This window comes from Eptatretus burgeri, chromosome 11 (assembly GCF_056783735.1).
Source record: "Eptatretus burgeri isolate ZD-2024b chromosome 11, Ebu_testis_v1, whole genome shotgun sequence".
In the NCBI taxonomy this organism is placed as follows: Eukaryota; Metazoa; Chordata; class Myxini; order Myxiniformes; family Myxinidae; genus Eptatretus; species Eptatretus burgeri.
This window is the reverse complement of record NC_140971.1, coordinates 13,099,064-13,116,778: the sequence shown is the minus strand read 5'-3', so window position 1 is coordinate 13,116,778 and position 17,715 is coordinate 13,099,064. Positions and strand designations below refer to the sequence as shown.

Sequence of the window (17,715 nt, the reverse complement as noted above, 5' to 3'; positions counted from 1 at the left end):
TGTCGGAGTGGCGACCCGTCCAGGATTGTACCCAATAGCCAAGGAGACTGCTTAGGCAGCACCAACGCTCTGCACAGAGTGTGGTCCCAATGGATGGATATATATATATGTATATATATATATATAAGCCTGGTGTTGGTGCAGTGGTTTGGGTAGCGGCTTGGGACCTAAAAGGTCCTGAGTTCAAGCCCCGTTGGGCCACTGAATATATATATATATATATATATATATATATATATATATATATATATATATATATATATATATATATATATATATATATATATATATATATATATATATATATATATATATATATATACCAAGTCGTATAACACCAGGGGGTTGACTCAGCCTGTCATCCTTCTGAGGTCGGCGAAATGAGTACCACCAGTGTACTGGGCCCGGTGTGTTCCCCGGTTAAAATAGGTGTACCATATCCCTGTGTCGTAAGAGGCAACCAGGGTTGCGTCAGGAAGGGCATCTGGCATAAAACATGTGCCAAATCACTATGCGGATCATACGGATGATCTGCTGTGGCGACCCCTAACGGGAGCAGCCGAAAGAAGAAGAAGAAGAAGAAGATATATAAATATATATTATACATATATCCATTATACATATATATTAATTCAGTGGCCCAACAGGGCTTGAACTCAGGACCTTTTGGGTCCCAAGCCACTGCCCTAACCACTGCGCCAACACCAGGCTGTGTCTTTGTGGACTGTGACAGTGTGACAGTGTCTTTGCAGAATATGGAGTGATAATCATCAGGAGCAGAGTCAACACGAGCGGGAGTGACCATGTCAAAGAAGTTCCAGCTAGTGCATTCTTCCATGGACCGTGCTTCTCTTGGCCCATCTAACACAAACTGGGAACTGTGTGCCATATGCCAGGAGGACACAGGAGAGTCCCTTGTTTGCCCAGAAAATACGAAACACCCAAACACAGGGAGTGGGTACAAGACACTGGCTGGGAATCTGATGCAGTTTGGAGAGTTGGGCTTACTACCCAGAACGCTACAGCTTGATAGACTTGTTGAAGGAGAGGGCATCAAGGCCACACTGGTTGCTCACAAAGCTGTCTATCATAAACGATGCATGCTTCATTTTAATACAACAAAGTTGCAAAGAGGCCAGCAGGAGGCAGCTCATCTGGTGAAGGCAATGCCATGCCAGGAAAGTGCACCAGGTCACTCAGTGCAGAATCAAGTACCTCTAATCAACCCTCATGCCTCTTCTGCAGACAGTCTGGTGTAGACACCTTACATGAAGCCACCACCTTCAAGATTGATCAGCGTGTGCAGCAGTGTGCAACACAAATTGGAGACCACGAACTGCTGGCATGGCTCAGCATGGGTGATATGGGAGCTCTTGATGTCAAGTATCATTCCAAGTGTTTAATGTCTCTCTACAATCGTGCAAAGTCCTCTGTCAATGCTGAAGACAAGAGGGGACCAGTCAACAATCTCTTCAGTTGTGGTCTCAGCATCTCATACGACCGTGTTGACAATCCCACGTTCCGTGGAACGAATCCTTTGCTGTTGTGGAACTAGGGTTGTGGTCTATGTTGTCCACAGCTGCGGTCGTGAACACACTACCACGCAAGGTTGGCAGGCAGACCACTTGTTCTGTTTGGAACATCTGACACGCCCGGTTTCCCATCTCTGCAGAAAGGCGCAGGACACGGTCGTATGAGATGCTGAGACCACAATTGAAGATTGTCGACTGGTCCCCTCTTGCGAGTCTCAGCGTGCAGCATCAGGCCAATGTACATTGGCAGAGGAGTTTCTTGAGATGTGGCATGTCTGACAGCTGTATGTTCTTGTGTCTTTGTACCAACAGGAGAGGTGCTTCTTTTCTGCTTCTGGCGATGCTCGGCACCGTTGAATTTCAGGAGCTGTGCAATGGACAAAGCTGCCTGTCTTGAAGGAGCATCAAATTGATTCTTGATGGAGGGTCCATGCAGCACCATATTTACCAGCGAAAGTAGCACAGGTGGCACAGCCTCCTGCTGGCAGCCTTCCTTGAATGAGCAAGTGATTGAGTTGGCTTCCTCAAACATGTTTCGACGAGCTATCTGTGAAGCTCGTGTGAGGTGAACGAATTCACTGTCACAGTCCAGCTCGCATGCTTTGCCAAGTGCCTCGCCAATGTCCTCATCAAATGCCAACAGGACATATCGTCCTTTGTTCTGTGCCCGTAGGCCTGGGAGCTGGGCTCGTAGGCGTTCTTTTAGCCTTGCGAGGTCGGCAAGTTTGAATACAGGAGATGTGTCCTCTTCCAGGTGAGTATCTTCAATGTTAAGGGAAAGTTCTGCCAGCACAATTCCGGAGACCACACTTTCATGACCAGTCTTGTCTTCAGCATTGACAGAGGACTTTGCGCGATTGTAGAGAGACATTAAACACTTGGAATGATACTTGACATCAAGAGCTCTCATATCACCCATGCTGAGCCATGCCAGCAGTTCGTGGTCTCCAATTTGTGTTGCACACTGCCGCACACGCTGATCAATCTTGAAGGTGGTGGCTTCATGTAAGGTGTCTACACCAGACTGTCTGCAGAAGAGGCATGAGGGTTGATTAGAGGTACTTGATTCTGCACTGAGTGACCTGGTGCACTTTCCTGGCACGGCATTGCCTTCACCAGATGAGCTGCCTCCTGCTGGGCTCTTTGCAACTTTGTTGTATTAAAATGAAGCATGCATCGTTTATGATAGACAGCTTTGTGAGCAACCAGTGCAGCCTCGAAGCCCTCTCCTTCATCAAGTCTATCAAGCTGCAGCGTTCTGAGTAGTAAGCCCAACTCTCCAAACTGCATCAGATTCCTGCCAGTGTCTTGTACCCACTCCCTGTGTTTGGGTGCTGAAACTTCTTTGACATGGTCACTCCCGCTCGTGTTGACTCCGCTCCTGATGATTATCACTCCATATTCTGCAAAGACAAAACACCTTGTTACCACACTAATACTACTTACTACCACACCAATATTACCAATTACAACACCACTTCCACCACTACCACCACCACAACAAAATACTTCTGAACCTGTCACTGATGCTGTGTGTGAAAATGGATTTTCCCATAAAAATGACCATTTTCCCCCAATACAATGGTTGGAAATATAATATATCAACACAAATGACATTTGTATTGTTTTGCTTTGTAAATGCACATCACATGGAGTATTTATCACCTCTGAGAAACCGACAAAGAGAATAACAATGACAGATATCCCGTGTTGTTAAAGAAGAATGGCGGCCATTTTGGAAAATGGCCGCCAAAGCTGACCAAGGCAAAATCTCGAGTGGCTCCATATCCAGAATTGTTCAGAATACATGAGACAACATATGTACCAATTTTGGTGCTTTCATGAAAAGTCGAACAATTGGTTTGCTATGCTGCAGTACTACAATAAGCCTGGTGTTGGCGCAGTGGTTAGGGCAGCGGCTTGGGACCCAAAAGGTCCTGAGTTCAATCCCCGTTGGGCCACTGAAATATATATACATATATACTGCATGTATATCATATGTATATACTGCATGTATATCATATGTATATACTGCATGGATATCATATGGATATCATATGTATATATACTCAGTCGGATATACACCAGAGGGTTGACTCAGCCTGTCATCCTTCCGAGGTCGGCAAAATGAGTACCAGTGTACTGGGTCCGGTGTATGCCCTGGTTCGAATAGGTGTACCATATCCCTGTGTGTCATATGAGGCGACCAGGGTTGCGTCAGGAAGGGCATCCGGCGTAAAAACCGATGCCAAATCATTCTGCGGACAACAAAACGAATTTCCATACCAGATCGGTCGAGGCCCGGGTTACCAACGACCGCCACCGGTACCATTGGTCAGCAGGGTACCGGTGGAAATTGTGCGACTGCTGGGAGAAGGAGGAGAAGGAGACGGGGAAGGCGAGTCCGGAGGCAGTGGGAGAGGGGGAAGGGCAGAAGTGTGGAGGTGAGAGTTGGAACTCTGAATGTTGGGACTGACTGGCAAAGGGCGAGAGTTGGCTGATATGATGGAGAGAAGAAAGGTGGACATACTGTGTGTACAAGAGACCAAGTGGATGGGGAGTAAGACGAGGAGCATTGGAGGTGGTTTCAAACTGTTGTACCATGGCGTGGATAGGAGGAGAAATGGTGTCGGGGTCATCCTGAAGGAGGATAATGTCAAGAGGGTATTGGAGGTGAGGAGAGTGTCTGACCGAGTGATGAGTGTGAAGTTGGAAATTGAAGGGGTGATGGTGAATGTCATCAGTGCATATGGAGTGTGAGATGGAGTATAAAGAAGATTTCTGGAGTGAGTTAGATGAAGTGGTGGAGAGTGTATCCAAGGATGAAAGAGTGGTGATTGGAGCAGATTTCAATGGGCATGTTGGGAAAGGGAATAAAGAGGATGAGGAGGTTGATGGGTAGGTACGGTCTCAACGAGAGAAATGTGGAAGGGCAAATGGTGGCAGAGTTTGCAAAAAGAATGGAAATGGCAGTGGTTAATACGTATTTCAAGAAGAAGGAGGAACACAGGGTGACGTACAAGAGTGGAGGAAAGTGCACACAGGTGGATTACATCTTAAGCAGGAGGTGCAACCTGAAAGAGATTAGAGACTGTGAGGTGGTGGCAGGGGAGAGTGCAGCTCGACAGCATCGATTGGTGGTCTGTAGGATGATTTTGGAGGTGAGGTTGAGGAAGAGAGTGAGGGCTGAACTAAGAACCAGATGGTGGAAGCTGAAGGAGGAAGACTGTTGTGTGAAATTTAGGGAGGAGATGAGACAGGCGTTGGATGATGGTAAAGATGGGTGGGATGATTGGGCAACGACAGCAGAAGTGGTGAGAGACAGCGAGGAAGGTACTTGGTGTGACATCTGGACAGAGGAAGGAAGACAAGGAGACTTGGTGGAACGAGGAAGTACAGGAGAGTCGAAGGAAGAAGGGGTTGGCGAAAAAGGAAGTGGGATAGTCAGAGAGATGAAGAAAGTAGGCAGGAGTACAAGGAGTGGCAGCGAAAGGCAAAGAGAGGTGGCAAAGGCTAAGGAAAATGCATATGGCGAGCTGTATGAGAAGTTGGACGCAAAACAAGGGGAAAAGGATTTATACCGATTGGCAAGAAAGAGGGACCGAGCTGGGAAGGATGTGCTGCAGGTTTGGGTGATAAAGGACGCAAATGGGAATGTGCTGACAAGCGAGGAGAGCGTGTTGAGAAGGTGGATGGAGTACTTTGCGGAGCTGATGAATGAAGAAAATGAGAGAGAGAGAGAGAAGGTTGGAAGAGGTGGAGATAGTGAATCAGGAAGTGGGGTGAATCAGTAAGGATGAAGTGAGGACTGCTATGAAGAGGATGAAAAGTGGAAAGGCGGTTGGCCCAGATGGTATACCAGTGGAGGCATGGAAGTGCTGAGGAGAGATGGCAGTGGGGTTGTTAACCAGATTGTTTAATAAAGTCTTGGAAAGTGAGAGGATGCCGGAGGAGTGGAGATTAAGTGTACTGGTTCCGATTTTCAAGAATAAGGGTGATGTGCAGAGCTGTGGAAATTACAGAGGGATAAAGTTGTTAAGCCACACCATGAAGTTGTGAGAAAGAGTCGTGGAAGCCAGGTTGAGAGGAGAGGTGACGATTTGTGAGCAGCAATATGGGTTTATGCCAGGAAAGAGCACCACTGAGGTGATGTTTGCTTTGAGAATGTTGATGGAGAAGTAGAGGGAAGGGCAGAAAGAGTTACATTGTGTGTTTGTGGATTTAGAGAAAGCTTATGATAGGGTGCCAAGAGAGGAGTTGTGGCATTGTATGAGGAAGTCGGGAGTGGTGGAGAAGTATGTGAGGATCGTGCAGGATATGTATGAGGACAGTGTGACAGCGGTGAGGTGTGCGGTAGGAATGACTGACCGGTTTAAGGTAAAAGTGGGATTGCACCAAAGATCAACTCGAGCTCTTTCCTGTTTGCAATGGTGATGGACAGGTTGACGGACGAGATCAGACTGGAGTCTCCATGGACTATGATGTTCACGGCTGACATCATGATCTGTAGAGAGGGTAGGGAGCAGGCTGAGGCGAGCCTCGAGAGGTGGAGGTACGCACTGGAGAGAAGGGGAATGATAGTCAGTCGGAGTAAGACGGAGTACATGTGCGTAAATGAGAGGGAGGGTGTTGGTATGGTGCGGTTGCAAGGAGTTGAGGTGGGGAAGGTGGATGGGTTTAAATACTTGGGATCAACTGTTCAAAGTAACGGAGAATGTGGAAGAGAAGTGAAAAAAGAGAGTGCAGGCAAGATGGAGTGGGTGGAGAGGAGTTGCAGGAGTGATTTGTGACAGAAGGGTAGCTGCAAGAGTGAAGGGGAAAGTATACAAGACGGTAGTGAGACCAGCTATGTTGTAAGGTTTGGAGGCGGTGGCGCTAACAAAAAGACAGGAAGCGGAGCTGGAGGTGGCAGAGTTAAAGAGGCTGCGATTCTTGTTGGGAGTGACGAGGATGGACAGGATAAGGAATGAGTATATTAGAGGGACAGCACAGGGAGGACGGTTTGGAGACAAAGTGAGAGAGGTGAGATTGAGATGGTTTGTGCATGTGCACAGGAGGGAAGCAGAGTATATCGGGAGAAGGATGCTGAGGATGGAGCCACCAGGCAGGAGAAGAGGAAGGCCAAAGAAGAGGTTCATGGATGCGGTGAGGGCGGACATATGGGTGGTTGGAGTGTCAATGGAAGATGTGGAGGATAGAGCGAAATGGAGATGGTTGATCCGCTGTGGCGACCCCTTTCGGGAGCAGCCGAAAGAATAAGATTCTGCAAAGACACAAAACACCTTGTTACCACACTAATACTACTTACTACTACTACTACTACTACTACTACTACTACTACTACTACTACTACTACTACTACTACTACTACTACTACTACTACTACTACTACTACTACTACTACTACTACAACACCAATATTACCAATAACAAAATACTTCTGAACCTGTCACTGATGCTGTGTGCGAAAATGGATTTTCCAATAAAAATGACCATTTTTCCCCAATACAATGGTTGGAAATATAATAAATCAACACAAATGACATTTGTATTGTTTTCCTTTGTAAATGCACATCACTTGGAGTATTTATCACCTCTGAGAAACCGACAAAGAGAATAACAATGACAGATATCCCGTGTTGGTAAAGTAGAATGGCGGCCATGTTGGAAAATGGCCGCCAAAGCTGACCAAGGCGAAATCTCGAATGGCTCCATATCCAGAATACATTGGTCAACATATGTACCAATTTTGGTGCTTTTATGAAAAGTCGAACAATTGGTTTGCTCTGCTGCAGTACTACTACAAGCCTGGTGTTGGCGCAGTGGGTTGGGCAGCGGCTTGGGACCCAAAAGGTCCTGAGTTCAATCCCCGTTGGGCCACTGAATTTATCTATATATACATACATATATACATATATACATATACATATATATACATATACATATATATATATACACATATACATATATATATATATATATATATACATATATATATATATATACACATATATACATATACATATATATATATATACATATACATATATATACATATACATATATATACATATACATATATACTCATATACATATATACTCAGTCGTATATACACCAGGAGGTTGACTCAGCCTGTCATCCTTCCGAGGTCGGCAAAATGCGTACCAGTTGTGCTGGGCCCGGTGTATGCCCCGGTTAGAATAGGTGTACCATATCCCTGTGTGTCATATGAGGCGACCAGGGTTGCTTCAGGAAGGGCATCCGGCGTAAAAAAAAAAAACCTATGCCAAATCATTATGCGGACAACAAAACAAATTTCCATAGCGGATTGGTCGAGGCCCGGGTTACCAACGACCGCCACCGGTACCATTGGTCAGCAGGGTACCGGTGGAAATTGTGCTACTGCTGGGCGAAGGAGGAGAAGGAGACGGGGAAGGCGAGTCTGGAGGCAGTGGGAGAGGGGGAAGGGTAGAAGTGTGGAGGTGAGAGTTGGAACTCTGAATGTTGGGACGATGACTGGCAAAGGGCCAGAGTTGGCTGATATGATGGAGAGAAGAAAGGTGGACATACTGTGTGTACAAGAGACCAAGTGGATAGGGAGTAAGGCTCGGAGCATTGGAGGTGGTTTCAAACTGTTCTACCATGGTGTGGATGGGAGGAGAAATGGTGTCGGGGTAATCCTGAAGGAGGATTATGCCAAGAGGGTATTGGGGGTGAGGAGAGTGTTGGACCGAGTGATGAGTGTGAAGTTGGAAATTGAAGGGGTGATGATGAATGTCATCAGTGCATATGGAGTGCGAGATGGAGTATAAAGAAGATTTTTGGAGTGAGTTAGATGAAGTAGTGGAGAGTGTATCCAAGGATGAAAGAGTGGTGATTGGAGCAGATTTCAATGGGCATGTTGGGGAAGGGAATAAAGAGGATGAGGAAGTGATGGGTAGGTACGGTCTCAACGAGAGGAATGTGGAAGGGCAAATGGTGGTACATTTTGCAAAAAGAATGGAAATGGTGGTGGTAAATACATATTTCAAGAAGGAGGAACACAGGGTGACGTACAAGAGTGGAGGAAAGTGCACACAGGTGGATTGCATCTGAAGCAGGAGATGCAACCTGAAAGAGATTAGAGACTGTGAGGTGGTGGCAGGGGAGAGTGCAGCTCGACAGCATCGATTGGTCGTCTGCAGGATGATTTTAGAGGTGAGGTTGAGGAAGAGAGTGAGGGCTGAACCAAGAACCAGATGGTGGAAGCTGAAGGAGGAAGACTGTTGCGAGAAATTTCGGGAGGAGGCGAGACAGGTGTTGGATGATGGTAAAGATGGGTGGGATGATTGGGCAACTACAGCAGAAGTGGTGAAGGAGACAGCGAGGAAGGTACTTGGTGTGACATCTGGACAGAGGAAGGAAGATAAGGAGACTTGGTGGTGGAACGAGGAAGTACACGAGAGTACAAGGAAGAAGGGGTTGGTGAAAAAGGAAGTGGGATAGTCAGAGAGATGAAGAAAGTAGGCAGGAGTACAAGGAGTGGTGGCGAAAGGCAAAGAGAGAGGTGGCAAAGGCCAAGGAAAAGGCATATGGCGAGCTGTATGAGAAGTTGGATACAAAAGAAGGGGAAAAGGATTTATACCGATTGGCAAGACAGAGGGACCGAGCTGGGAAGGATGTGCTGCAGGTTCGGGTGATAAAGGACGCAAATGGGAATGTGCTGACAAGCGAGGAGAGTGTGTTGAGAAGGTGGATGGAGTACTTTGAGGAGCTGATGAATGAAGAAAATGAGAGAGAAGGTTGGAAGAGGTGGAGATCGTGAATCAGGAAGTGGGGTGGATCAGAAAGGATGAAGTGAGGACTGCTATGAAGAGGATGAAGAGTGGAAAGGCGGTTGGCCCAGATGATATACCAGTGGAGGCATGGAAGTGTTTCGGAGAGATGGCAGTGGGGTTTTTAACCAAATTGTTTAATAAAGTCTTGGAAAGTGAGAGGATGCCGGAGGAGTGGAGATTAAGTGTACTGGTTCCGATTTTCAAGAACAAGGGTGATGTGCAGAGCTGTGGAAATTACAGAGGGATAAAGTTGTTAAGCCACACCATGAAGTTGTGGGAAAGAGTAGTGGAAGCTCGGTTGAGAAGAGAGGTGATGATTTGTGAGCAGCAATATGGGTTTATGCCAGGAAAGAGCACCACTGATGCGATGTTTGCTTTGAGAATGTTGATGGAGAAGTATAGGGAAGGCCAGAAGGAGTTGCATTGTGTGTGTCGTGGATTTTGAGAAAGCTTACGATAGGGTGCCAAGAGAGGAGTTGTGGTATTGTTTGAGGAAGTCGGGAGTTGTGGAGAAGTATGTGAGGATGGTGCAGGATATGTCTGAGGACAGTGTGACAGCGGTGAGGTGTGCGGGAGGAATGACGGACCGGTTTAAGGTAAAAGTGGGATTGCACCAAGGATCTACCCTGAGCCCTTTCCCGTTTGCAATGGTGATGGATAGGTTGACGGACGAGATCAGACTGGAGTCTCCATGGACTATGATGTTTGCGGATGACATCATGATCTGTCGGGAGAGTCAGGAGCAGGCTGAGGCGAGCCTCGAGAGATGGAGCTACACACTGGAGAGAAGGGGAATGATAGTCAGTCGGAGTAAGACGGAGTACATGTGCGTAAATGCGAGGGAGGATGGTGGTATGGTGCGGTTGCTAGGAGTTGAGGTGGGGAAGCTGGATGGGTTTAAATACTTGGGATCAACTGTCCAAAGTCACAGAGAGTGTGGTGGAGAAGTCAAAAAGAGAGGGAAGGCAGGATGGAGTGGTTGGAGAAGAGTTGCAGGAGTGATTTGTGACAGAAGGGTCGCTGCAAGAGTGAAGGGGAAAGTATACAAGACGGTAGTGAGACCAGCTATGTTGTATGGTTTGGAGGCGGTGGCGCTAACAAAAAGACAGGAAGCCGGGCTGGAGGTGGCAGAGTTAAACATGCTGCGATTGTCGTTGGGAGTGACGAGGATGGACAGGATAAGGAATAAGTTTATTAGAGGGACAGCGCAGGTTGGACGGCTTGGAGACAAAGTGAGAGAGGCGAGATTTAGATGGTTTGGACATGTGCACAGGAGGGAAGCGGAGTATATCGGGAGAAGGATGCTGAGGATGGAGACGCCAGGTAGGAGGAGAAGAGGAAGGCCAAAGAAGAGGTTCATAGATGCGGTGAGGGAGAACATGTGGGTGGTTGGAGTATCAATGGAAGATGTGGAGGATAGAGCGAAATGGAGACGGATGATCCGCTGTGGTGACCCCTTGTGGGAGCAGCCAAAAGAAGAAGAAGAAGAAGAAGAAAATGCTGCTGCAGTACTACTTCAATCACGAAAGGAGGAAAATTCCAAGATTTGGGGAAAAACTTTTTTTTCCTCCAAACTTGATGGAATCAAACAAAACTTTCACAGGCACAACTCCAGGGTATCCTCATGAATCCCTCAAAGTTTCAGCTTCCTCGTTCAAATCATCTTGGAGAAGGAAGAGTAACCCACAACACATGTTCCCTCCATTATGTCTACATTAAACAAAAATGATTCACTTTCCTTTAAAAAGTAGAGTTTTACTCAAATTGCCAGGTGGCCAATCATTTCACCTGGTATGTGGAAAAATACTTGTAAGTCAGTACAATTACTTTTCCTCATCGGACGAGTTAATGCACAAACACATTGTCCTACAAATAAATTCAGACACACATTTTAACATTTCACGCAATGGAGAGAAAAGGTTCAGGTCGATGTGCATACATCAACTGCTGCACAATAAGTGTGAACATGCACAAAGGCAACACTTCATTACTGCAGCCGTGAAGTCATCAACCTATTAGTGCACGAGAAAGTTGACGAGGTTGGTCCGTGGTGACAGAATTGTACGGGTGACCGTCTGACCCGTCAGCAGCCTCTTGCCGATATCACTGTGCTCAACGAGCGCTCTCACGGCATCTGCATCGCGTGCCACACAAGCTGCCATGGCCAACCTGCCACAAGACTTGTTGTTTATCTGCACACAGTGGAACCTGTGCTTAAACAGAGGCAACGCAGCCCCAAAAACCAGCATTGTACTTCACATTGACATCTTTCAAATGTGTTTTGCAGTTTTTGTACATTCGTCACAAATTTAAAATGCAAAGCAATTGCATTTAAAACAACAGAAAAGAGCAATCAGTGGATTGCAGACCCTCGCCAGGACTTGTTTTGTGTGGAGGGTTGAGTGGTGTTTGTGTACAGGTGTGTTACGTAATTAATAAGATATATAATTAGAACTGCTACTTTATAACTGCTGGCAGTGATGATCGGGTACCAAGACGTCCTGTTTTGATCGAACACCTGACCCTGACCCATGACGTTTTTTAAAATTATCATTCAATTGAATATAGAATGGGCTTAGAATAAATTCAATTCAAATCAAATGGAAGACCAAATTGGTACAGTCCTGCATTGGAGTAATCAGAAGGAACCTGAACAAGCAAAGATAAAGTCATCAGGAGGAACCTGGATAGGATTTGCAGTTCAGCTGCTATTCCTCCACCCTCAAAACCCATGGAGGCACAGCCAAGTGAGCCTTACTCAATAAAAAAATCCACATCCAAAAATTAAATAATTCTGGCTGCCAGACCATGTGTCCGATCAAGTTGAAATATAAACATATATTCCCCATCACAACTGGACCACAATTGTGAAGTTTCACATCGATTGATTAAACGGGTCTAGAGAAAACATTATTTAATATTTTTCTTAAATCCAATATGGCTGCCAAACATGTGATATTAATTATTCCTAAACAACCTTGTACATGCATGCCTTGGGAAGCATTTATGTGGTTTCCCCTTGATCTGTCCAGCGGTTCTGGAGAAGAAGATTTTAAAAATATGTTTTAGGGTAATTCCAATATGGCTGCCAAACCATGTAACCTATGACATCATATGTATGAACCTTTTGCTCCTCATGGATACAGTCATATGTGTAAAGTTTCACGTTGATCTGTTCAGCCATTTCAGAGATTTTTTTTTAACAATATAGCTGCCGAATTACGTGACCTATGACATCATCAAAAAAAATTTTGGACCATTTTATCCCGAGATGACCCACAACAATTTTCATACTGATCGGATGTAGCGTTCTACATATGCAACTAGAACTACGTTGTCGATGGCACACCATCACATATTCCCGCGCGCACTGCTTTGTCCCATTAACGCAAGGTGAAATTTTATCTTGCAGAATGGAATGACTATTCTTTTCTATTTGATGTGCTTTATGACTAAAGACGTACTATGTTTACTAAATCAGAAGTCATTGCAAGCATGTCAACATTTCATGAAACATTAATTTAACACTGTCCAGCAATATTGAACTGTGAATCAATTTATTTATAGGAATGAACTGTGTATAATATTAATTATAAATATACCATCAGAGATGGGGAATCCCCCACCATTGAAAAATAATTGAAATCAGATAAGCGGTTTTCCATTTATTACAAAAAACATTTTTTTCAAGATGGCCGCCCCAGTCGGACATCTTGGATCCGGCCACGCCCAATATCAACCGCCATTGAAAAATAATTGAAATCAGATAAGTGGTTTCCATTTACAGTCATGCGCCGCATAACGACGTTTCGGGCAACTACGGATCGCATATACGATGGTGGTCCCATAATCGCATTTACGACGGTGATCGCATATACGACAGATCTGCCAGCTCAATTATAATGGAGCTGAAACATTTCTATCGCCGAGTGATGTAGCCGACGTAGCGCTGCCAGTCATATAAAAATAGCACTTACAATTATGTACACTGTACAGTGCATAATACTTCATAATGATAATAAACGACTGTGTGGCCCCGTTATAATGCGATCGTTGAGGTCCATAAAATGTCATCGCGAAAAAAGCAGGGTCGTGCTAAATCGGGATTCAAGGAAATCGGTTTTCAAACTGAACCAATGTTTCCACGTTTACCTTCCAGCAAGTAAATTACCTTTGAATTGAAGAATTCCGCGAATAAATCGTTGTTGTTAGTCGAAATTAAAGCAAGTTTATTTTTAGTGAACCTTTTTATGTTGTTAAAACAATCGCACTGTTCCGAAAATATATATCACAATTGACAGGTGCTCGTTTCTTCATTTATAAATTATAACATCGATGCAATGATTACGTATTTATAAAATCCAAACACTATTTATTCACCTTTCTATAATCGATGCGAGAGGAGATTGTAAGCTGCTGCTAACAACACCCATGGCTGTCATGAACAGCACAAAGGTAAATCTAACGTGTCTTCCGTCTCTCTTGGATGTGTGTTACAATTGCCGACAGTATTCAGTACAGTAACATGCTGTACAGGTTTGTATCCGAGGAGCAATAGGCTACACCATACAGCCAAGGTGTCTAGGTTTGTGTAAGTACGATGTTCAAAAACGAAAAAGGAAAAAAAAAAAAATGATGTTCGCACAATGACGACGTCGGTTAACGACGCATTTCTCAGAATGTAACCCCATCGTTAAGTGGCGCATGACTATTACAAAAAACATTTTTTCAAGATGGCTGCCCCAGTCGGCCATCTTGGATCCGGTCACGCCCAAAATCAATAGGGTTCTTCCTTTTCAGGTGGTACATGTGTGACCCAAATTTCAAATCGATATGGCGAACAGTTGATGAGTTATCACACTCACAGCTATAAATCTTAACACCCAGCCAGCCGGACGGACGACCCGGGTGACAACAATATCCCCCTTCTGCCACACGGCGGGGGATAATAAAAATCGACCACCATGACCCCAACCCCTCTGGCCCGCCCCCTAGGGATCATATCAAAAATCCGAAAGTGTTGTGCACTTCCCCATACATATATCTACTATGTCCCAAAGTTTCAAGTTCCTATTTGAAATGGTGTAGGAGAAGTTACAGAGTAAGACAGACAGACGGACGTACGGACGGACGGCGGAGACAATCACAATATTCCCGCTTTTCTTTGAAAGCGCGGGAATAATTATGATGACATAACGAAGGCAACTATGATGTCATTAAAAAAAAAAAAATCACACTCATTCCCCATGCGGAGTACTTGCTATGTGCCAAGTTTCACTTTTTTCGTTGGTGCGGTTTCAGGGATATAGGGTTCTAAAGTTTTTCCATTTTTCCAACATGGCTGCCACACCATGTGACCTATGACATCATAATTATCATTAAAACAATCTCAATCCGACAAACAGTTGCGGAGAAAAACACGAAAGTTCTGTGCGGACAAGCAAACAGATAAACAAACAAACGGACCCAAATGCAACATCCTCTCCTTCGGCTACGGTAATAAGCTTCATTGTAAAAATGTGGCACACAGAAGTTTTTCCTACTTTTATGAGCATTTCAATCGTGTCACTCGGTGCCTTGTAGTACGAGTCCATGACAGGCCATCTCTGCTGCAGAACAGTGCTCTTCCAATCATAACAAGTGCTTTGCTTGTTTGTCACACTGCACAGGCCTGCACCAAGGAACGAGATTGTAACAAATGGTGAGTACGTTTCAAAGAAAAGAACCTTTTCACTTGTACTTGTTTTAATGTTAAAAACAAATGCTAAAGTTACATCTGAAAAGAAGAATCAAGTTATGTCGTTCAACTCCACATGGTACTGACACTGGAGTTATCTCGTTCAATTCCCCATGGTACTTACATTGAAGTTATCTCGTTCAACTCCCCATGGTACTTGCATTGGAGTTATCTCGTTCAATTCCCCATGGTACTTACATTGGAATTATCTCGTTCAATTCCCCCATGGTACTTACATTGGAGTTATCTCGTTCAACTCCCCATGGTACTTACATTGGAGTTATCTCGTTCAATTCCCCCATGGTACTTACATTGGAGTTATCTCGTTCAACTCCCCATGGTACTTACATTGGAGTTATCTCGTTCAACTCCCCATGGTACTTACATTGGAGGTATCTCGTTCAATTCCCCATGGTACTTACATTGGAGTTGTGTTGATCTATTTCTCAACCAATGAGGAACAACTGTTAACTTGATGCTATTTGTTTTACTGAGTTGTCATTTCAGAATACCTACGTTAGTGAATTATAATTTTGATGTGTACTGTATTTTAAAATAAAAGTGATGGGCACAGGAATAACGTGAGTAGCAACAAATGGCCGAAGCTAGCTTACTGGACATTTTCTTGCACACAGTGTCGAGGCTTGTGGAGAAGCTAGACCACAGAACATTTCAGTAAATAACAGAACGAAAAGAACAGTCGAAAGAGAGAGGGAAAGGGGGTGGAGGTGGAGTGCACACCAACAGCAGAGTTTAGGGGGAAAAATAGAGGGAGACTTGGAGAAAAAGAGACTTGGGGAAAAATGAAGGCAAGGGAAGGACATGGGGCATGAATAAGATGGCTTCAGCTGCAAACTCTCAATCAAAGAAGCGGAAGGAAACACTGGAAACTCAGAAAGAGGCAGTCTTGTGGAGGGCTATGGGGGTACAAAATATAATGGTTGTGAATGGGGGATGATCTGAGATGGTGAAGAACAGCAGTCTTGAAGCCCTGAAGGTAAGAACGAGATTGAAGAGACCGAGGAAGTTAGTTCCACGGGTGGGAAAAAAAGAGGAATGGATGAGTGGAGGTGAGCAGTGAGACTGGTTTTTAGAGTTTCACCAGAACATATTTACTGGCAGACCATGTGCATCCTGCAGAAATCTTAGGGGGGGGGGAGGGGAAGAAGGGCACAGAAAGGTCACAGTGTGCAAGACCAGAAAGGAGGCAGGAGAAGACAGAGAGACCACCGACCTTTCTGCGAAGGGAAAGTGATAGGCCCATAGACTCGGCTTCATCGGGGAAGATTCCAATGATCTTGAAATCCATGGTTTCCACAGGGTCAAACTGAATAAGGTGTGAGGCAGGAGCTCCAGCCCAGAGGGGAGAGCATTACTCCATAAAGCTGCATTGGAGGTAGATAAATGCTCAGGTGTACCAAAGAAAGACATTACACAACGGATGATGCAAACTCAGCAAATGGCTTTGGAGGCCAACTTCGATATGTGGTTTGCCTAAGGTCTGGCGATATATTGATATGCCAGTATTGGAATTCTGAATATACTGTTATACTGAAAAAAACCGGTATAAAAAAATAACCGGTATATCACCAACAAATCGAAGAAAGATGCTTACAATCTTTAAATACTGAACATGATTTGAAAAGCTTTGATGCAGTCGGCTACACCTGGAACAGTGGAACGTATGACGTCAAAACATACCAGGGTACAGGAAGTAGGTACAGTAGGTTTTAACTTTTAACCCTCAGCACCCGAGCACCATACAAACAATCGCGTTTTTATATGCCCTCGTGGCTGTTTTTAAAGCAATTGGCAATTGGTTATTTTATATGAATCGAGTGTGCTTTAGAAAGCCTGTGCCAGTTACCGACATGGTGATCCGCAATAGTCATACCGGTACGATAGTCATACCAGTACGGCAAATAATCTTTAATACAAGCTGAAGTTGTAAGTAAAATAACTGTTCTCATCATGGGGGAAAAAATATTGGGAATACGTGGGAATACTTTGAAAAATTACCGTGTGTCAATGACATGTACATCATATGTGAATACATAATGGACCATTGGACCATTACATATTTTTGGAATCTGTGTAAAAATATTTATTTTTCCAATATACTGGTATATACCGGTATGAGCCCATCGGTATATCGATATCGGAAAAGAAAAAAAAAAACGACACTGACAGAGCCTAGGATTGCCCAAGAAAGATCATGGCTGATAGTGAGGCCAAAATGTGTGAATGACAACTTCTTGAAGATGATTGTTCAGGAAGTCAATGGGAGGGTTTGCTAGACAGTATTTTCAGGCAAAGTGAGTGTGTGAGATTTGTCAGGATTGAAAGACAAATTCCAAGTGTTTGTCTGTCTCGTGATTCTATCAAGGTCTGCCGAGAGGGAAGAGGCTGCTTCTTGCCTATATGAAGGATGCGGATGTTACGGCAGAAGGTGGATTCATCAGCAAAGAGATAAAGAATAATTTTCCAGAGAGCCAGAAAGATCATTTATGAATGCCGCCGCTTTGTATGTACATCAACACAAAATCCCACCACACCACACCAGCTACCGCCTCGCTTCACATCACAGGCACACTGCCCAACACCATGCACACTTGCTCACAACTCACA

The 17,715-nt window shown here is 44.7% G+C and overlaps 1 protein-coding gene and 1 pseudogene across 8 annotated transcripts in view; both read right to left on the bottom strand.

Moving 5' to 3' along the window:
• Positions 1 to 1,481: 1,481 nt before the first annotated feature.
• On the bottom strand, positions 1,482 to 7,441 carry LOC147016525 (uncharacterized; annotated as a pseudogene). The gene is made up of 2 exons (XR_015049084.1): positions 6,948 to 7,441; positions 1,482 to 6,872 (listed from the first exon to the last, which is right to left on the bottom strand). The product of XR_015049084.1 is annotated as an uncharacterized LOC147016525 (transcript).
• Positions 7,442 to 11,084: 3,643 nt separating this feature from the next.
• LARS2 (leucyl-tRNA synthetase 2, mitochondrial) overlaps positions 11,085 to 17,715 on the bottom strand; it is a 91,250-nt gene continuing 84,619 nt past the window's right edge. For all 7 annotated transcript variants that reach the window (XR_015049079.1, XM_085845236.1, XM_085845237.1 and 4 more), the window contains 2 exons: positions 14,894 to 15,021; positions 11,085 to 11,542 (listed from right to left, as the gene is read on the bottom strand). Coding sequence is in view for 6 of the 7 variants with exons in the window: in XM_085845236.1 (XP_085701362.1) it covers positions 11,366 to 11,542; positions 14,894 to 15,021 (305 nt within the window). In the remaining variant the exon portion in view is untranslated. The remainder of the gene's footprint in view (positions 11,543 to 14,893; positions 15,022 to 17,715) is intronic.